Here is an 18,390-nt window from a genome sequence, read left to right as displayed (position 1 = left end):
AGACCCCAGGCCAAAGCCTGGGGCCCCAGATGCGCACGCCGGCAGCAGCGGGCGCAGCAGCAGGCCCCGTTCCATTGCTGCACACGCTGTGGGGCTATGCTTGGAGTGAGTTTAAAATGCCAAACTTGCACATGCTCAGAGCTGGTGTTTTTCCTTTTTTAAAATCGGGGCTGGCAAACAGTTTCATTGTTATGCTAACCTGTCAGGCATGCAGAAGCAGTTTGGGGGGCAGCGGAGAACTGGGCAGGGAGAAGGGAGGGGAGGAGGGGAAAGGTATCGTGACGCATTGCTTTTTATTTGGAAGCGAGAGAAACTTTTGTAAATATCGCTTTGTTGGTCTGAATCCGTTAATCCCTCGCGCAGAACTTCTTTTCAGCTTCCACGCGTGCTTTGCAAGTGGAGGACTACACATGGCCACCCATGGCTGTCTAAAGGTGGAGTGTGTGTGTGTGGGGGGGGACACTGGAGGACCATTAACTCCAGGGTCTAAAATTACCTGGCTTCGCCACTGTGCTGTCGCGTCGCTGCCTCCACCTCACCACCACCACCGCCACTGCCTGGGCCGGAGCGCGAGGCAGGCGCGCGAGCAGGCTGCAGTGGCGAAGAGAAGCGAGGCCAGGGGCGCTCGTCAGCCCACCGCTGGAGCGAGGGCCCCGGGAGCTTCCCCAACATTGGATCGGGGCCCCGGGCGGAAAGAGGTTCTGCCCCGCCCCCCGCCCCCCCCATCGAGCTTGGAAGAATCGTGGGCCCAGGCCATCCGGGCCGCCAAGATTAGACCGGAGCCAGGCCGGGAGCAAGGAGGCGGTGAACAGTGAACAGGAGAAGCAGCGCCAGGGGGGTCTTGTCAGCGGGCCCCTGCCGGGGTGTGGGCCCTTGGCAGGTGTCCCATCATGCCTACCCTTGACACCGGGCCTGCCGTTGGCCATGTTGGCTGGGGATGATGGGAATGGCAGTCCAATCGCGAGGGCCCCGGGCTGGGGAAGGTGGGCACAGGTTGGAACGGGAGAATAGGCTTCTGGAACCTTAACGAAGGGGGGACGCGCCCAACTTGGAGGCGGAGTCTCTTCTTAGGGCTCCTGGCAGGGGCAGCCCCGCGCGGGGCGCGAACGCCACGGCGCCCCCCCGCGCTCCCTCCCCCGTCGGCGGGGGGCGAGCCGGTGGCCGTGGCCAGGAGGCGGCGCGGCGCGGGGCCCCTGCCGGGGCCCCTCCGGGAGCGCGGGCCCTGGCGAGCGCCCGACCCCCGGCGCCGGCCCGCGCCGCCCCGCCCGGCCGCCCGGCCCCCGTGGCCGCCCCCGGGCGAGAGCCGCGGGAGGGAGCCGCCGCCGGTCGGCAGCGCAGGGCGCGCCGCTCCTCCGCCGGCTGCCGAGGAAAGGGGCCTGGCCGGCTGGGCGGCCACACCCCCGGCGCGCGTGATGTCAGCCCGGGCGAGCCGCGCCGCGCGCTCGCGGCTCCCCGCCGGACCACGCCGGGCTCCCGGAGGCGGCGGCGGCGAGGAGGAGGAGGGCCGCCCGTTCCCGGCGAGAGCCAGCCGCAGCCGCCGCCGCCGCCAGCCCGCCCGGCCCCTTTATGCGCCGCCGCGCTCGGCGAGCCCAGGGCTCCCCTCGCCTGCGCCGGGCGGGGGCCAAGGGCCGGCCTGGCCCCCGCCGCCGCGATGAGGCTGAGGAGCCCCGGCATCGTCTGCGCCCTGCTGCTGCTGCACATGAGGCCCCAGGTGAGCGCGCGCGCGAGGAGGGGCGCCCCGCCGGGCCCGAGGGAGCCCCGCTGCGGCAGGGGGGCCCTGGGGCGGCCCCCAGCCGCCACACGTTCTGGATCGGGGCGCGCGGAATGCTCGTCCCCCCGCACCCGCCGCAACGGGAAGGCGGCTGGAGCAACAGGAGCTGGGCGCGTGTGCGGGAGATGCCAAGTTCTCCGTGGTTTGGGAGCCAGGCTCGCTTCCCCTTCCCGGGCGCGGCATCTCTCTGGCGTTCCGGGGGCGGGGGGGGGGGGAGAGCAGGCTTGTTTATACGAGTGCACTGTAGTTCAGCCTTTCCTCAACCGGGCGCCTGCCAGATGTGTCAGACTAGCATCCCTTGGGGATGCTGGGGGTTGTAGTGCGACACATCTGGCGGGGGTCCAGTTGGGGGAAGGCTGCAGCGGCTGTTCTCTTTCCCCTGGAGTCGAAGCACGGATCGAGCCCCCTTTGCGCTCAGGCGGGTCCAGCCAGGTTCCCTCCTCTGGATCGGGCCCATTGGAAAAAGCGTCTCTGTCCGCAGGGCTCCGCACCCATCTCGGGCTCTCTCAGCCTCCCGACCGGAGCAGGCACCCGCCCCATCATCACACAGACACCCCGGCCATTCTCGAAAAGCATTTGCTGGCCCATCCACACCGGTCTCCTTTTTGGTGGAAGAAAATCTGGTCAGCCGCGGAAGTGGGGCATCTACCAGGCTGGCCTGGCGTCTGTGTTGCAGGCACCCTGTGCAGGCAAGAGGCCTGTGAGGGCCACTCTCTCCTCCTCCTCTGGGCTCCTTCATGGGAGGGCTGGAGGATGGATCCTTGGGCATGGACTTGGGCAGGGGGAGGTTTGGATCACAGCGCTCTCCTGTCTGTTTCAGCAGTGCCTCCTCCTCGGGGCTTTGGGGACGAGACTGCAATCTGACAGTCACTTACAAGGGCCTCAGCCCCCTCCAACCCGGCGGGACTCGCTTCTGAGTAAGCATGCCCAGCCTTGCGCTGCCAAAGTGGGATTTCGGCAGGAAAAACTTGTCTCGCTTTTATTATGTTCCAGTGTAACTACCAGCTTCCTCCTCCCACCCTCCCCAAGAAGCTTGGGGGGTGAGGGGGCAAGAATTCTCTGTTTGTGTTTCCCCCAGTCCCTCAGAAGGACAGCTGGCATGGTTGCCCAGGGCAGGGGAGACACTGGCTAAGTCTGTAGGGCAGAAGAGGTGTCTTTTGTGATGATCCAGCCACAGGGCTTGGTATATGTGTGGCAGTGTGGCAGCCACTGTGCGCTCGCGCGCTCTCTCTCTCTCTCTCTCTCTCTGTCTAGCTGGGCCTGGTGGTGGTTCTTCTCTTTAAGGGAACCTGGAGCCCCTAGAACCAAGCTCCCTGCAAAAAGTGGAGGCCCTGGAACCTCCATGCTGAAACTCCCGTGATCTCCTAGTGCCCCCCCCTCCCGTGACTAGAGGGTGTGGGATCTCACTTGGCTTCTCAGCGAAAGCTGCTGCCGTGGGGTGCTTAGGCAGCTCCTGTGCTCCACCCCAGAGGCGGCTACCTCTCTAGACTCGGGACCGATTCCAGGGGCAATTTTGCACCATGGCTATTTTGCACAGCGCTTTCACCCCAGGACTGCCAGCATCTCAAAAATGTTGGAGCAGGTTAGGGAAGCTTTGGGTGAACAGATGCCCTCGTTGAGAGCCAGCCAGCCCTGCGCTGAGCTGTGCTTCTCAGGTGGTGAGTCCTGACTGCCATTAGAAGTAGGAGACGGATCTGATGAAGGGGACTTGATCCCCTGGCTGGTTCTTCTGTGCAAGCCTCAGTGGAATGAATAAGCAGTGCGCAAGAGGACTTGTGCATCTCCCATGCCAGAGGTGCAAAAGTGCTTGTGCACTGCCCGTTCATTTCTAAAAGGCGTCTGGAGGAGAACCAGCCTATAGACTGTGATCTCTTTCTGAGGCCCTGTTGTATGTCCCCACCTCCAGCCACCAAAAGAGATTAGGGTTGCTGAAAATATGGAACAGGGCCTTTTCTGAGGCAGCACCCTGACTGTGGAACTCCCTTCTAAGGGGTATTAGACTGGCCGCATCTCTGCTTAGTTTCAGGCAGGCAGTAAAAATGGTTCTCTTTGGCCCAGTTTTTCACACATGAAGGTTTGATCCCCCTCTCATGATGTATTCATTCATTTATTTGCTCTGTTTTTCACATCGTTGAAAGTTTGGTTTTAATGTTTTGCTTTTGTATACCGCCTTGGGAGGCCTTGTTGGGGCCAAAAGGCTGCTTACAAATTTTCTTATAAATAAACCCCCTGGTGGATTGGTCCCCCTGTTAATTAGCAGGAGGGAGAGGGGGTGGGCCTGTCTGGATTTTCCACTCAAGGCTCTGGTTCCTGCCCATGGTTGTTTTGGGGGCTGAATTTTCTGCAAACAAAGGCTATGAGTCCTGTTGTGTGTCTTTTGAGAAATGCATCATCTCCTATCACCACAAGGTATGATCTTTCTGAGGCTGCAGAGTGTGCAGTGGAGTTTTGTGGCGTGGGCAGGAGGAGGGGAGCCCGTTGGGTGGGTGGGCTGGGAGCCCCCGTGGGTGTTGGGACTTGGCAACCCTGCCGTCTAACCGCTCCACATCTGGCGAGCGCAAAGGGCAGGGAGAGAAACTGTTCCTCCCAACAGGCCCCTCAGCAAAACAGGAGTGCAGAGGTGAAATCCTGCCTGCCTGAATTCCAGCAACGCCCTGGATCCCCTGGGGAAGATGGATTTCCTCATCGGGGTGGGGTGGGGGAGCTGATCCTGCCTCCCCAGCTGTGGGCACGGAAGGAGGTGGGAGAAGTTTCACCCCTCCCTTACTAGTCTGGGTATATTCCTTTCCCTTGCAAGCAAGACATACATTCTTAGCTGATGGTTCTAAAGTGCGGATATCAGATAGGCACTGAATTCTAAGGTCAAATCTTCTCGCACCCAAGGCAGAAATTCAGCCACCAGATCTGGCCCTGGAATCAGGGCTAATTTTCAACAAAGTCCCTGTCCCGCCACCTGTTTTGAGTGCCAGTTACATGAAGTATGTAACAAAGGAAGGGGTGCCTCTGAACATAATCAGAGTTCATTTCCCTACCCAGAGCCACAGACACACATTTGATATTAGTGAATAGGGCGTTAAGGTCAAGGAAGTACCATTTCTGTGCAAGCTTGAGCCTCACCCTTCCTTCCCCAACCCTTGTTTCATATATTTTAGTGCTCTGAGCATGTGCAGAGAGATGGTCTACTGGTGAGTAGTCCAAAGAGAATAGGGGAATCTGGAAATTGCTCATGGAAGTGCCAGAAAGTGTGTGTGTGTGTCTGTGTGTGTGTGTGAAAGAGACTGGGATACCCATGAAGGAGGCATCTCTCTGCACAACATCAGAGGCCTCAAAATCCCACCCAGTCATGGCAGATACGTGCCTGTGGCTGTAGGTAGGGAAATGCACTCTTCCTATGCTCAGAGGCACCCTTTCCATTATGATGCACTTCAGGTAACTCTCGAGCCCTGCTGCGCCAAACAGGTTTTGAAGCTGGGCTTCTGTTCAAAATTAACCCAGATCTAAGGGCATAATTTCCACTGTGGGTGTGAGCGGTCCCATGTTGACATACCAGGCAAGCCCATACAACTGGAGAAAAGGAAGCGGCACCTTTTTAGAAAGAGAGGAGAAAAAATGTGTTTTTTCCCCCTTCCTGCTTATGAACACCCTGAGGCGCCTGGCGGACTGGTACTGGCAAGAGAATGTTGGGTTCCACAGCCCTCGATGTTCTTATCTGATGGGACCGGTCTGATGTTTGTAATGTAGTGGGGGCCGCGATGCGGTCAGCAGACTGTCTTTCCAAGTGTGTGTTTGTGTGCGGGGGCGATTTCTGATGATGGCTTTAAGCAGCCCTCCGCAACCTGGGTCTCTCCTAAAGGGTGGGACTACAGCTCCCAGCATCCCCCAGCTGGCTGGAGGATGCTGGGAGATGTAGTCCCACCCCTCAGGAGAGACCCAGGTTGGGGAAGGCAGTTTTATGTCCCTCTTTGTGACCTGCATCCCACTTGCCTCTGTGTCCCACTCTGCCTCTCCAGGTTGCTGAAGCGGTTGGCACCTTTGAGCTACAGATCCTCTCCGTGCGCAACGAGAAAGGGGTCCTGGCCGACGGGCGCTGCTGCCGTGGAGGGCTGGACCCGCCGTGCCCCGTGGCAGAGCAGTGTCGGACCTTCTTCCGGGCCTGCCTCAAGGAATACCAGCTGCGGGCCCTCCCGGGGGGACCCTGCATCCTGGGCGCTGCCACCACCCCCGTCCTTGGGGGCAATGTTTTCTCTGCCAGTCACCAGAAGCACACAGACCATGCCGACAGGATGGTGGTCCATTTCGACTTTGCCTGGCCGGTAAGGTGGTTGCTGGTTGCTTACCTGGCGGGGCGGGGGGCATACAGTTGTGAATTTCTCCACAGGTAAGTCCTGGCGCTCAAGGCAGCTTCTGGCTGATGTTGTTCAGTGGTGACGAGGAAAGGAACTCTGCATATGCCCAGAGGCCAAATTTCCCTGCGCCAGAGCTGAGCCCTATCTCCCTGTTGCTCTGACTGCTAGGTAGCATTCTCCTCCCAGAGCTGGGAATAGAATCCAGGACTACTGGCCCAACCCTGACGATGCTCCTAAGGGGTAGGCAGAGATTCAAAGAAGGTGAAATGTCTTTCCATCATTTAACTGAAGCCAGTTATGCAAGCTTTAAGATTTCACAGAACATTTGGTCCTGCCATGTCAGACCTGATGTAGCATTCAGTGAAACCTGCAAGTGTGCATAGTCTTCTCTGCTCCCTTATAACAAACTAGGGAGGGTTTTTTTCCTCTCCCCCCAAATTGTTCTTCTCTTGGAGGGTTTTTTTTTTCTGAGATGGGTGTGGGTGAGGGCAGGGTTTAGATTCTGAAATTGGAGCCAGCTTCATTCTCCAGAGAGGGACCCAGGTGTTCTGGGAGAGAGGCAGGGGGAAGGGAGTAGGAGAAAGCAAGAGGAAAGCAGAAGCCAGATGGACTTCGCTTACACTCTTTTCCCCTGGGGGGACTTGAGGCAGATACTGAATCTCGCTCAGCTTATAAATTGGGCAAGACAGCTCCTGTATAAACTGGCTGCGTAGTGATTTATTGATTTCTGGGGCATCTGTCTTGCCGCCTCTGATGCCAGAAACATAAAGTGTGTGTGTGTGTGTTTCTGATTTTCTTATTCTAATTAATTAGGTCTGTGATGATATTGTCTTGATGGGAATTGGGGGTGGCTGCTGAACAGTGAGAGACCCATCTTGGCCCCACTGCCCCACAATCTCAAATGCCTGCCAGAAATGAAAAAGATAAAGCTGGTACTAGATTCAGAATTCCCAGGACATGCTGGGCAGTGGGGTGCTCCTGTCCCTTTAAGAGTGGCTTAAAAAGGAGAATTCTTTAAAAAGGAGAATACCAGTGCAACATGGTGAGAGGAAAAGTTGCACTGTGGCCAAACTCTCCCTTCGAAGCTGTTCTTAAAGGCACAGGAGCCTTTAAGAGCTCTTCAAGGTATAGGGTCTGGATTTGGTGACCTGCATTTCTCACAGTGTGAAGTGGCCTTCCTTGTGGGGGTGCATCCTGTTGCTAGCGGAGGGGGAGATATCTTCTCAAATCACCACCCATTCACTTTTGCCTCTCCCTTCTGTGTTCTGATTTTGAAAGGGCCAGAATGCAAAATCTGCACCTGGGCTAATAACAGTCAGAAAAGGCTGAGTCCCTCTCATTGAACTCTCTCTCCTGCTATGTGCTCTGTGTTTACATTTGGGATGGGGGCGCAGTGCTTAGTTTCTAAAGAGAGCGGGGCTGATGCTCGCCGCTAGCACGTGTGATAAGGGAAAGACACTTTGCACATGCTCAAAGGCACTTCATTCTTATTCCTTGATTGGAACCCACAGTGGAGCTCTACTATGAGAAACGTGTCCTGGGGCAGAGTCCCTGGTGCATCCTTCCTCAAGTGAACTGCCAGCAGGGAAACCATATGCCAATTCCCCAGTTTTTGTAGGCATGCGTGTGTTGGCTTCTTTTGAAGTTGGGCCTCAAATGGAGACCATAGATCCCCCTCTGCTTAAGAGTCTATAGCAGCTTTCCCCAACATTTTCCAGATGTGTTGGAGACTACAGTGGCCATGCTGGCTAGGAATTCTGGGAGTTGTAGTCCAACACATCTGGAGGGCACCAGGTTTGGAGAAAGCACTCTACAGTATGCATACACTCTATAGTTTCACTTTACTGTGTCTGCAGGATCCAATCTCGTTTTCTCGTTCTGGGGGCATGGCCCCTTTAAGCTCTGGGTGTCTCCTGGAGTACTCTGATCCGAGTCAGAGCTGTCAGCTAAAGCAGTTGTAGTCAACTGATTACAATCTGCATATGAGTAACAACCAGAGCAAGAAGCAGGCTTTCCATGTTTCTTCCAGGAGGCCCATGCTTGTCAGATCAGGCACCACCTTGCAAGCAGCTTTCCCTGCATAGGTGTTGCAGGGGGACTCCGGGGGGGGAAGCCTCCTTCATGATGGTTCTTGCCCCATGCATTTGTTGTAAGTTTTTGTATTAAAAAATGGTATATAAAAAATTTGCTGCCTGGTTATTTTTTGACGCTCAGGAACCTCTCAGTTGATTTTTTTAAAAATGGTCTGATAATCGTTTTATTTATTTAATTCATGTCATTTATATCCTACCTTTCTTCCATCATGGAACTCAGGGTGGCTCCATGGGGTTCCCAGGTGGTCTCCCCTCCTAGCACTGACCAGACCTAGACCTGCTTAGCTTCAGCAAGGTGGCAGCCTCATGTGCCTGCATGCCATACCTGGGACCATGGCAGCCCAGCCTTGAATAAGCATACCCAATCAGTGTTTTGAGATGTGTTCTCTTTAGACAGGCATGTGCCATTTCTGTTATGTCCACCTGGATTTTGGCTAGTCCCTCATTTTTCTCCTCTGGCCTTGGGAAAGGTCACTGAGCATGGATGACCTTTGACTCTATGGGACCCAAATGCCTACTCTCCCTACCCGGGACATGTTGACCAAGCACGTGGGCTATTTCAGCTCTGTGTAACAGCTCAAGCTAGTTTGTATATGCCCGCCTATTCCGTCCTTCTCCGACTTGTTTGGGAGACAGTTGTCAGGGTGGACACTGAGCCCATAGAATCCCAGAGTAGTTCTGATTCGGAGGAAGAGCAGTCGCTCCTGGGAGAGGAGCGCGCCCCTTTTTCCCAGGGCCCGCAGCTGACAGAGATTCCTCCCACCAACATTCCTAGATTAGAAAGCAGTCCAGGGAGTGACCCAGCACCGATAGCAGACTGGTTGGATGTGTGGCGCAAACGCAGAGAGCGGCGCCAAATGGAGAGCGCGGAAAGGAGGCGTAGCACCCGGTTGGCGCGCAAAGAACAGTTGCGCCCAGAGGATCCAAGGGAAAAGGGGAGGGATTCTCCCTAGTCCTTATATTCAGGGGTCTGCCAGTAATTGCCTTTCAAACGGGGACCAACTGTTCCAACTTAGGGCATAGGGATGCTGCTGCTCAGATCTAGTTGCTACCTGTAGAGTTGTAAGTTATAAAAGAAGAATAAAGCTTTAAAAAGAATCCCTTTGTCTGCGTCTGGACTTGGCTACTAGATTAGACTGAGAGAGCCCTCCAAGGAGCCCTTGACAACAGTTTTGGAAATATCCGGCTGGGTCCTGGGCCACGCTCAGTGTTTGTCAGCACAAACTGGGCCTTGGCCAGGGCCCCAGTGCTCTGGCATGGCCCGCTATGATGTCTGCTCTGGGATCCTGTTTAATTATTTTTTTCTGGCCAGGTACTCCGAGTAGCACAGAGAGGTGGCGTCTGGTTGCCATTTTAATGTCCAACAATCCCTCTGACATGGCATTGCTCTGGGGAATCATGGGAAATTTTACTGGTGGCCCAGCCTCCTGCTGCTCTTGGCAGCCCTGCCACAGCTGTCAGGCTGGTCCCCTAGAGCCCACTGAGAAAGGATCCCCCTTCCAAGTGGACTTTGCGCAGGGCTCCCTCAAAAACCTGGAGCTGGCCCTGAGCACGAACATGCTACAGTTCCAGGATTGCACAGGATTGTGAAAACAAGAACATGTCTGCAGACTCCAGTTTTCATATCAAAAACCCCTGCCTGCCCCCTGCTAATGCCGAGAGCTCTCCTTCACCTTCTGTACGCCATATTAATTTATTCTGCAATTGCCCGTCTTCCGGCAATTTAAAAACCAATAGGCTGGTGACGGTTCTTTTGGCTCAGGAAGGTGGGTGAGGGGAAAACCCATCATGGTCCAATAGATGATGAACAGTTCAAAATATACCTCGGCAGATGTGCGAACTAGCAGGTTGTGGACCGCGGACTGCCTTTGCGTCTGCGCGTGGAGGTGCGTGGGGCAAAACACACCCTTTCCCCACTGCACCACTTAAGCTCCGGATTAGAGGTGTTCTCAAAAAGCAAATGCAGAGAAGGCCCAGGAATTGGAGACTGTCCCCAGTAAATATTGGGGGCTGTCCCTGGTAAATGCGTTCAGTTTCAGCATTGGAACCAGGGATGCATCTACCCCAGGGAGACAAACTGGTTTAATCATTAACGCTCCCCCCGCCCCCCGGAAACCTGGGAAAGGTTGCACTGTGAGGAGGACAAGCAACCTCAAACCACGTAATCCTCCCCACATCCGTCATGATGCCATGATAGTTGAACTGGTATCAAAGTGATGCACATTTGTAGTGCAGCTAGCTTTGTCTGACAACTCTGGTGAAGGCTCTGGGCTGGTGCTCAGCAAGGTCCTCCTAAAGGTGAGCGCCACGAAGCATGTGGAATGCTGCAGAACTTATAACGTGGAACATAGGAAGAGCCCTGCTGGATCAGACCAAGGGTTCATCTAGTCCAGCATTCTGTTCACACAGTGGCCAACCAGCTGCCCACCGGAAACACACAAGCAGGACACGAGTAAAACAGCACCCTTCCACCCATCTTCCCCAGCAACAGAACCCTCCTGCCCATGTTCCCCAGCAGCTGGTGTACATAGGCCTACTGCCTCTGATACTGGAGGTGGCACATAGCCATCAGGACTACTAGCCAGGGATAGCCTTCTCCATGAATTTGTCCAATCCCCTTTTAAAGCCCTCCAAATTGGTGGCTATCATGACATCTTGTGTTAGTGAGTTCCATAGTTTAACTGTGTGCTGTGTGAAGAAGTTTTTCCTTTTATCTGTCCTGAATCTCCCACCAATCAGCTTCATGGGACAACCCCATTGGGTTCTAGTATTTTGAGAGAGGGAGAAAAATGTCTCCCTGTCCACATTCTCCACACCATGCATAATTTTGCACACCTCTACCATGTCTCCCCCGACCCTCCTATTTCCAAGCTAAACAATCCCAGCTGTTGTAACCTTCCCTTATAGGGGAGATGCTCCAGCCCCTTGATCATTTTAGTTGCCCTTTTCTTGTCTTGGTATGTGCAGCCGTGACAAATATCCATGGCAGAAAAATGGGCAAACTGACTGAAACTAGCTAAAGGCAGAGTCAAAATATCTGAGTTTTATACAATATGGCATGATTTTATTTCATACACAGATCAGGGACATACACAGCAATATCTGTCCAAGCCTTTCCTCAGATTAAGAAAAAGACTAAATATAATTTCCTGTTATGAAGGAAATATAACCACCTATTTTTTTTGCCTGTAAAGGGTGGGAAAATATGTTAAATGTACTACCTGCTGTCAAAAACTAGACTTAAATTGAGTATAATTTTCTCCCCACCCCCTTTTCTCTTTCTTTTTTGTTTGTCTGTGTACTGGGAAAATTAATAATTTGGAGAAAAAAATAAAAACAAAGGAGAGCATATAGGCATGTGCCAAGCATTGTGCCCTCGGGTCTACGTGCTCTAAAGTTGGGAGGGGGGGGAATTTGTGGCCCTCCAGATGTTGTGGCCTATGATTCCCATCAGCCCTAGCCAGCATAGCCAGTAGTGAGGGATCATGGGAATTGTAGGCCAAAACATCTGGAGGGATACAGGTTGCCCATCCCTGCTCTAAAGTACCCTTCCCCAACCTGGCGGCCTGCAGATGTGTTGGACTACAACTTCCACCACCCCTGGCTGGGGATGATGGAAGTTGTAGTCCAACACATCTGCAGGCCACCAGGTTGGGGAAGGCTGCTCTGTAGGGACCTGGAAATGAGCTTGCTAAAAAGGTGACTCAGGATGCAAAGTCCCTGGAAAAGCTGCTGTGTGGGGCGGAAAGGTGACTCCATTATGGCCTCCCCTGTCTCTCTCTCTGGGAATTCCCAGGGCTGCAGTTCCTCCCTTCCCCCTCTGTCAGCTCTTTGTGTTATTCAGCCCTTCCCTCCCAAGGGGGGGGGAGGCGGGGGGAGAGCAGGGAAGAGAAGTGAGATCAGGAGATAAATAACTTAATTAAAGTCTCTCTTCTTAATTGCTGCAAAGTCACTTCCCTCCCTTTGGGTTGTGGTGCTCCCCTCCCCAGATGATGACTTAATTCTTTGTCGCACTTTGGGTCTGCTCAGCCCTGCCCATGTATGGGTGATAGGTCCCCAGCCCAGGTTTCGGGCCAGGGTCTGCCATGGGCCGGGCACTGGTGTCTGTAGGGCAGATCTGCAGTGCCCAAATCCTCCAGTTTTCCAGAGGTTAATTTTTTAAACCACTGGAGAGTCCTGTCGTTTCTAATTAACCACGGGAAACACCCATCATTTTTAATTAAGCACTGCAACTCCCATCATTCCTTAATTTTTGAAGGTAAAGGTGATCGGGTTTATCGTCTCCACAGAAGTCACCTCCTCTAACCTAGAAGTTCCAGTGGAGGTTCAGTGGAGGTGAAGAAAAGGCACTCTGTGCATGCTTCTGTATGTTAGGTCTGAGCCTTCAGAATTTTCAGATTAAGTTCAAGGAGGTTAAACCTTGGGGACAGATTGAACATCAGTTTAAAATCTTCCTCCCTCCCTCCCTCCCTCCCTCCCTCCCTCCCTCCCTCCCTCCCACACATGCACTCAGAGTGTTTGACAAACCATGGAGGCTACAGGACTGCAGAGATCATCTAGTCATACCCCTGCTCAGTGCAGGATGCAGCTACAGCAGGGGTGGCTGACTTGTGGCCCTCCAGATGTTTCCAAACCAAAGCATCTGGAGGGCCACAAGTTGGCCATCCCTGAGCTAAAGCATCGCTGAGAGATGGCTGCCCAGTCTCTGCTTATAGACCTCCAGCGAAGGAGAACTCACCACCTCCCGAGGAAGCCTGTTCCACTGCTAAGTAGCCCTCACTGTGCAGAAGTTTCTCCTAATGTTTATTCATTTATTACATTTATATCCTGCCCGTTTTTCCTCTTGCAAAGAACCGAAGGCAGCTCACATGGTCGTCCTCCTCCTCTCCATGTTATCCTCACAACAAGCCTACGAGGTGGGTTAGGCTGAGAGTCAGTGACTGGCCCCGAGGCGCCCAGTGAGCTCCTGGCAGAGCGGGGACTTGAACCCGCATCTCCTGAGCCCCAGGCCAACACTCTAACCACTACACCACACTGGCTCTCTGCTTCCTTGAAACTTCCACCGTTGGTACAAGTCTGGCCCTCTGGAACGTCAGCCCCAGCTGGTATGGCCAGGGATGATGGGAGATGTAGTCCAGCAACATCTGGAGAGCCACAGGTTCCCTACTCGCGGTTTAGGGGGCTCCCCACACCTGTCTCATGTCAGGGCTGATCCCAGGCTCAGTTTCCCAGAAGCCCCAGCAAAAGGAAGCAGGAAGACCATAGCAGTGGCGGCCAAACTGATGGTTTGGTGTGGGAGCACCCACTCTTCTGCCTCCGAGGGAGAAGCTTTTGATGCTGCCCTGCCCTGCCAGGTACCAAAAAGAGCAAAGAGTCTTGTGGCACCTTAAACCAGCCTTCCCCAACCTGGCACCCTCCGGATGCCTTGGACTGCAACTCCCATCATTTGCAGCTGCTGGCTGGGGATGATAGGAGTTGCAGTCCAGCACATCTGGAAAGCTCCCAGTTGGAGAAGGCTGCCTTTTAGGGCAATCAATACTTGCCTAATTGAACCCATTTCAGGGTCCCGGCTCACCGCTGTCACTCGACCTCCATGAACAGTCAAAGCTGGTGGGCTGGGGATGATGGGAGCTGCAGTCCAACGTATTTGGGGGGTGCCAGGTTGGGGAAACTGCTTGAAAGATGTACGCATTTATTGGAGCAGAAGCCTCCATGGCTGCTGCCCATTTCGTCAGGGGCAGGCCGTGCTCCGCAGAGTTCCCGCTGGTAGAGTGGGCTGGGGCCCGCAAAAGCCCCTGCCCTCACTGTGCGTTCGTCTTCCGGAGCCACAGGACTCTTGTGCTGTCTTTGCCGCAACAGACTCGTGCGCTGCGTTTGCGCGCCAGAGAATTTCGGTAAGCCATGCTAGGCGGGAGCTGACGCCATCTGTGGCAACCGTGAAGAGCTTTGATTGCATTTATTTACGTGTGTAAATAGAAATATGTATGCCTCTTTAGATTTAGTGTATGAATGCATTCCTCTGAAATATTTAATGCAGCCTTTCGCAAACAGCATCGGGCTGCAATGCCCATCATTCCCAGCTCTCTTGGGCAATGTAGTCAGGCTTAGTAGTTGCAGCAGAACAGGGGCTAGGCAGCTTCGTACTCTCCTGATGTGTTGGAATACAAGACTCATGAGCCCCAGCCTGCATTGGCAATGGTCTGGGATTATGGAAGTTGTAGTCCAAAACAACTGGAGGACACCAGATTGCCAATATCTGCAACAGAGGATGGGGACTAAGGAGTTGTGTAAAGCGCCTAGAGACATTTTTTTTATGACGCTTTTAACAGAATAAATAAATGCATAAATATCTGCTTCACAGAAAAATATAAAGTGGGATTGGCAGGACTAGATGGAGTAAGGGCCTGGCTTCTTCTGTTCCTATTTAAATCAGCCTTTTATTCAGAATCATGAGGACTGGAATCTTACTTTACTTTTAGGGGAACAACCATAGCCCAGCGGCAGAGCCCGTTTTGCATGCAGCAAGTCCCAGGTTCATTCGCCAGGCATCTCCCGTTAAAAAGATCAGGTAGCAGCCCCTGATGAGAATCCCCCTCCTCTCTCTGCTGGAGCCCCACTGCTGGGAGACAATTGGGTGGGATGGACAAGTCGGTGGAGTCTGGGGGAGGCGGCAGGGGAGGGCACCCATAGAGATAGATAAGGTTAGAGTCACACAGAATTAGTGATGATTGGGGGGCACTTCCAGTCTAAAACGGAGCAGTCTCCACCCCACCCCAAACAGCCAATGCTGTTTTCACCATAGAGACGCCAAGGGATAGAGAAGCAAACTCTGCACCCATAGAGGGTCATGAGCCAGCATGGTGCAGTGGTGAGAGTGTTGGGCTGGCACTGGGGAGATCTGGGTTCTAGTCCCCACTTGGCCATGAAGCTCACTGGGCGACATCTGGCCAGCCACTGACTCTTGGCCTAACCTACCTCACAAGGTTGTTGTGAGGATAAAATGGAGAGGCGGCAGCTCAGGTACGCTGATTTGGGCTCCTCAGAGGAAAGGCGGAATAGGAATATAACAAACAAAGAATAAATAATAATTGCCAACGGTGACAGTCAGTTCTTGCCAGACATTCCAGCTGTACACCACAGTGTGTTTGTCTCTTTCTACAATAGGGCCTGGCAGAGACGGGGGAAAGATCTTGGTTTGTGCTTCACATGGCTCCATACTCCAGGGAATGCCTAAATTAGCTCTCCCTGGCTTCTGTAGATAGTGACTGCTATGTTGAGTCCCCCGTGAAGCGTCCTCCTCCCTCAGCTGTCACCCCCAGCAGCCGTTCCAGTGGGCTGTACTGAGGGAGCTGAGAGGGGGAAGCAGGGCCATTCCACTAGCCCCGCTGAAAGACTAAAATGTTTTTTTCCTCTTCCCTCCCCATCCCTTTTTCTTTTTTGTCATGCCTTTTTAGATTGTAAGCCTGCAGGCAGGAACTGTCTTGTTTTACTGATGATATGTCTGCCGGTCCAGGAGCCTTTTTGTCTGAGGAGCAGGATAAAAAGACTTGAAATGAAATAAAATAATATGAGAGACACAAAGCCAGTGAAACAGACCCTTTGTTGAATGCACTTAGCATGGGGTGGAGAATGCACAAGCTTTAGAGCTTCACAGGACACTACACCAGGCAGAAGAGTTCCTCCTACCCTGCCAAGTATTTTGAAAGTGTAATGGACCTCACAGTTTGCTGTTTTGTACAAGTTTACTCTCCTTGCTTCATTTGCCCTCTCAGCACCCTTGGGTGGCCTGCTGCCATTGTTCCCTTTTTACAGATGGCAGAATGAAGGTCTGCTCAAAGGTTATACAGTACAGCCAGAGCAGAAAGAGAGAGAGAGAGAGAGAACCTGAGAGAGGTCTTCAAGCCCTGGCTTCCTTCAGACTCTGCTGTCCGTTACTGTGTGTTATCAGTGATGTAAAGAACGTTTTATATTATTTCCCAGTCCATACCGTGACCGTTTGCGGGAGCAGGCTCAGAACTTTCTCAGTCTGTTTGCATCCGTAGGATTTTCAAGTGTGGGAATCTCACAAAACAGATTTTTGGGTTGCAATTTGGGTGTGTTTTCCATACAGGCCCAGCTTGAGCTGTGTTTCAATGGATCTGATCCAATTTCAGATTCGGACTTCTGTATGGGGTGTGTGTGCCTGGGACTCGATGCTCCAGCTGCGCTACTGTAAGCAGGCTGGATTTCCCACCAGGGTAGCTGTGTGTGGAGGCGATATTGCCTTTGACTACCCCTTTCTCTCCCTTTTGCCAGAATTGGATCTTCGTGTGGGCAGAAGGAATTTGCGAGAAACACAGCCAGTATATTTCTGTATCTTCCTCCCAGCTTCAGGGCGGGGGTGGTGGTAGGGTCTAAGGGTTACAGCTGGGAGCCAGAGAAGCTGTGTGATGGTTACCGCCTGCTCTCTCATCTTGCAGTTGGCTCCCAGTCGCAGATTAATTTGCACTGGTTACATGAAGAAGGGATTTTGTAATGTGCCAAGGGTGTGTGTTTGTGGTGTTGGGACACCGGGGGGCCTGGACTCCGGGATTTTCTGTTTCCTGGGACCTCTTCTTCACATGCCTCAGTTGCAACCTCTTTGAAACGGGTACAGGCATTTGACCCCCAGATCCCTGTTCTCTAGCCCCGTAGCCCAGATTTCCTGGTACAGCTGCTGAAAAGGCAGTGCCCGTTTCCCTTCCCCGTACCCAGCCTCCGGGAAACGTTGTGTGCCAAGACCAGCATGAGAATGCTCTTCTCTGGTAACCTTTCACCCCGTTCCTCCTAGCGCTCCTACTCGCTGGTTCTAGAAGCCTGGCATGCGGCCAACACCACTGACATTACCAGCCAAGGTAAGACTCTCCGCTGTTTCCCCTGCCGCAGCCGTGGTGGTGGAAGAGGCAGGGGCGAAACTACCAAGTTCTGCTCCAGTCCCTGAATGTGTACACCAGTCTTCTCCAACTGAGGGCTGTCCAGATGTGTTGGACTACAGCTGCCATCATCCCCCAGTTGGAGAAAGCTGGTGTACACATTCAGGGATCAGCAACTTCTGCCGAACCTGTCTCTCATCCCCAGCAAAAGAGAGGTGTGGACAGAGGGCACCTGTGGCAAACAGGTCACAAGCCACTGGAGTAACGTTTTGTGGCAGGTGGACAGCACGACCTGCCATTTCCCCTTCTGCAAGGGGCAAAACTAGTTGCTGACCGGATTTATTATTACACTTCTTTCCCGCCTTTCTTCCTCTTGCAAGGAGCCCACAGCAGCTTACGTGGTCCTCCTCCTCTCCCATTTTATCCTCACAACAACCTTGGGAGGTAGGTTAGGCTGAGGGGCAGTCCCAAAGTCACGCAGGGAGCTTCATGGGCAAGTGGGGATGAGAACCCAGATCTCCCGAGTCCAGGTCTGACACACTCTAACCACTACGTCCCGCTGGCTCTCGATGCATGATTAGGAAGAAGCGTGTGCTCTGAGCATGTGCCGAGAGCCTTTTCTTTACCACTGAGTTGCATTTAGGATCTCAGAGCGCTGGGTTTTGGGCCAAGCTCATAAACAGTTATTCACTTGCTTGCCTGTGGCATGTAAGAACTGGAACTTTCATGTTGTTGTTGTTATATTTATTTATACCCCACCTTTTCCCCAGTACTGGGACACAAGGAGGATTAAGAGTAGGGGTGTCAGCGAAATCCACAACAGAATCAAACGACTTCAGATTTTTATGAATCCAACCTGCAAATTCCACAGTGGACCGGCTTTTCCCCAGTCGGATGGATTCTGCAGACTTGCGGACTGTTTTTTTAAGTTTTCAGAATTCTACCAAATTTAGTAATAGAAAAATCCCCCCCCCCCCCGGCAACTGCCCAAAATGCACATTTCCCCCATGGGCTAAAGCATGAAAATGCTCGGGGGGGGGAGGAGATTTGGGCATTTTTGCACGCGTAGACTTGTGCACATGTGGATCTGCGCAAATTCGGAACCTGAAAGAAATTGGTTCCGTCGATGAGCGGCCGCCGGAATGAAAGGCGCCCGACCATCCGCAAAACACGGGCGGAACGGGCTGCATCCCGTCTGCCCGCATCCCTAGCCAAGAGGCGCGTTGTCCGCGAACGCCGGCTGGCCGGGAGCGGCAGCGAAATCCGCCCCGGCTGGGCTGGGCTGGGGT

At 53.6% G+C, this 18,390-nt stretch overlaps 1 protein-coding gene across 1 annotated transcript in view; it reads left to right on the top strand.

Annotated features, from left to right (window-relative positions):
* The first annotated feature begins 1,260 nt into the window (after positions 1 to 1,260).
* The window catches only part of LOC146337526 (uncharacterized), a 33,886-nt gene continuing 16,756 nt past the window's right edge, over positions 1,261 to 18,390 (top strand). The window contains exons 1-3 of the mRNA XM_084814782.1: positions 1,261 to 1,711; positions 5,782 to 6,084; positions 17,020 to 17,083. Of these exons, the coding sequence (XP_084670908.1) occupies positions 1,652 to 1,711; positions 5,782 to 6,084; positions 17,020 to 17,083 (427 nt within the window). The 5' untranslated portion in view covers positions 1,261 to 1,651. The remainder of the gene's footprint in view (positions 1,712 to 5,781; positions 6,085 to 17,019; positions 17,084 to 18,390) is intronic.

This window comes from Heloderma suspectum, chromosome 10, assembly GCF_057233095.1.
Source record: "Heloderma suspectum isolate Gila_16-S chromosome 10, 16-S_ref, whole genome shotgun sequence".
NCBI classification, from domain to species: domain Eukaryota; kingdom Metazoa; phylum Chordata; class Lepidosauria; order Squamata; family Helodermatidae; genus Heloderma; species Heloderma suspectum.
The sequence above is the reverse complement of the archived record's forward strand: the minus strand, read 5'-3'. Positions and strand labels throughout refer to the sequence as shown.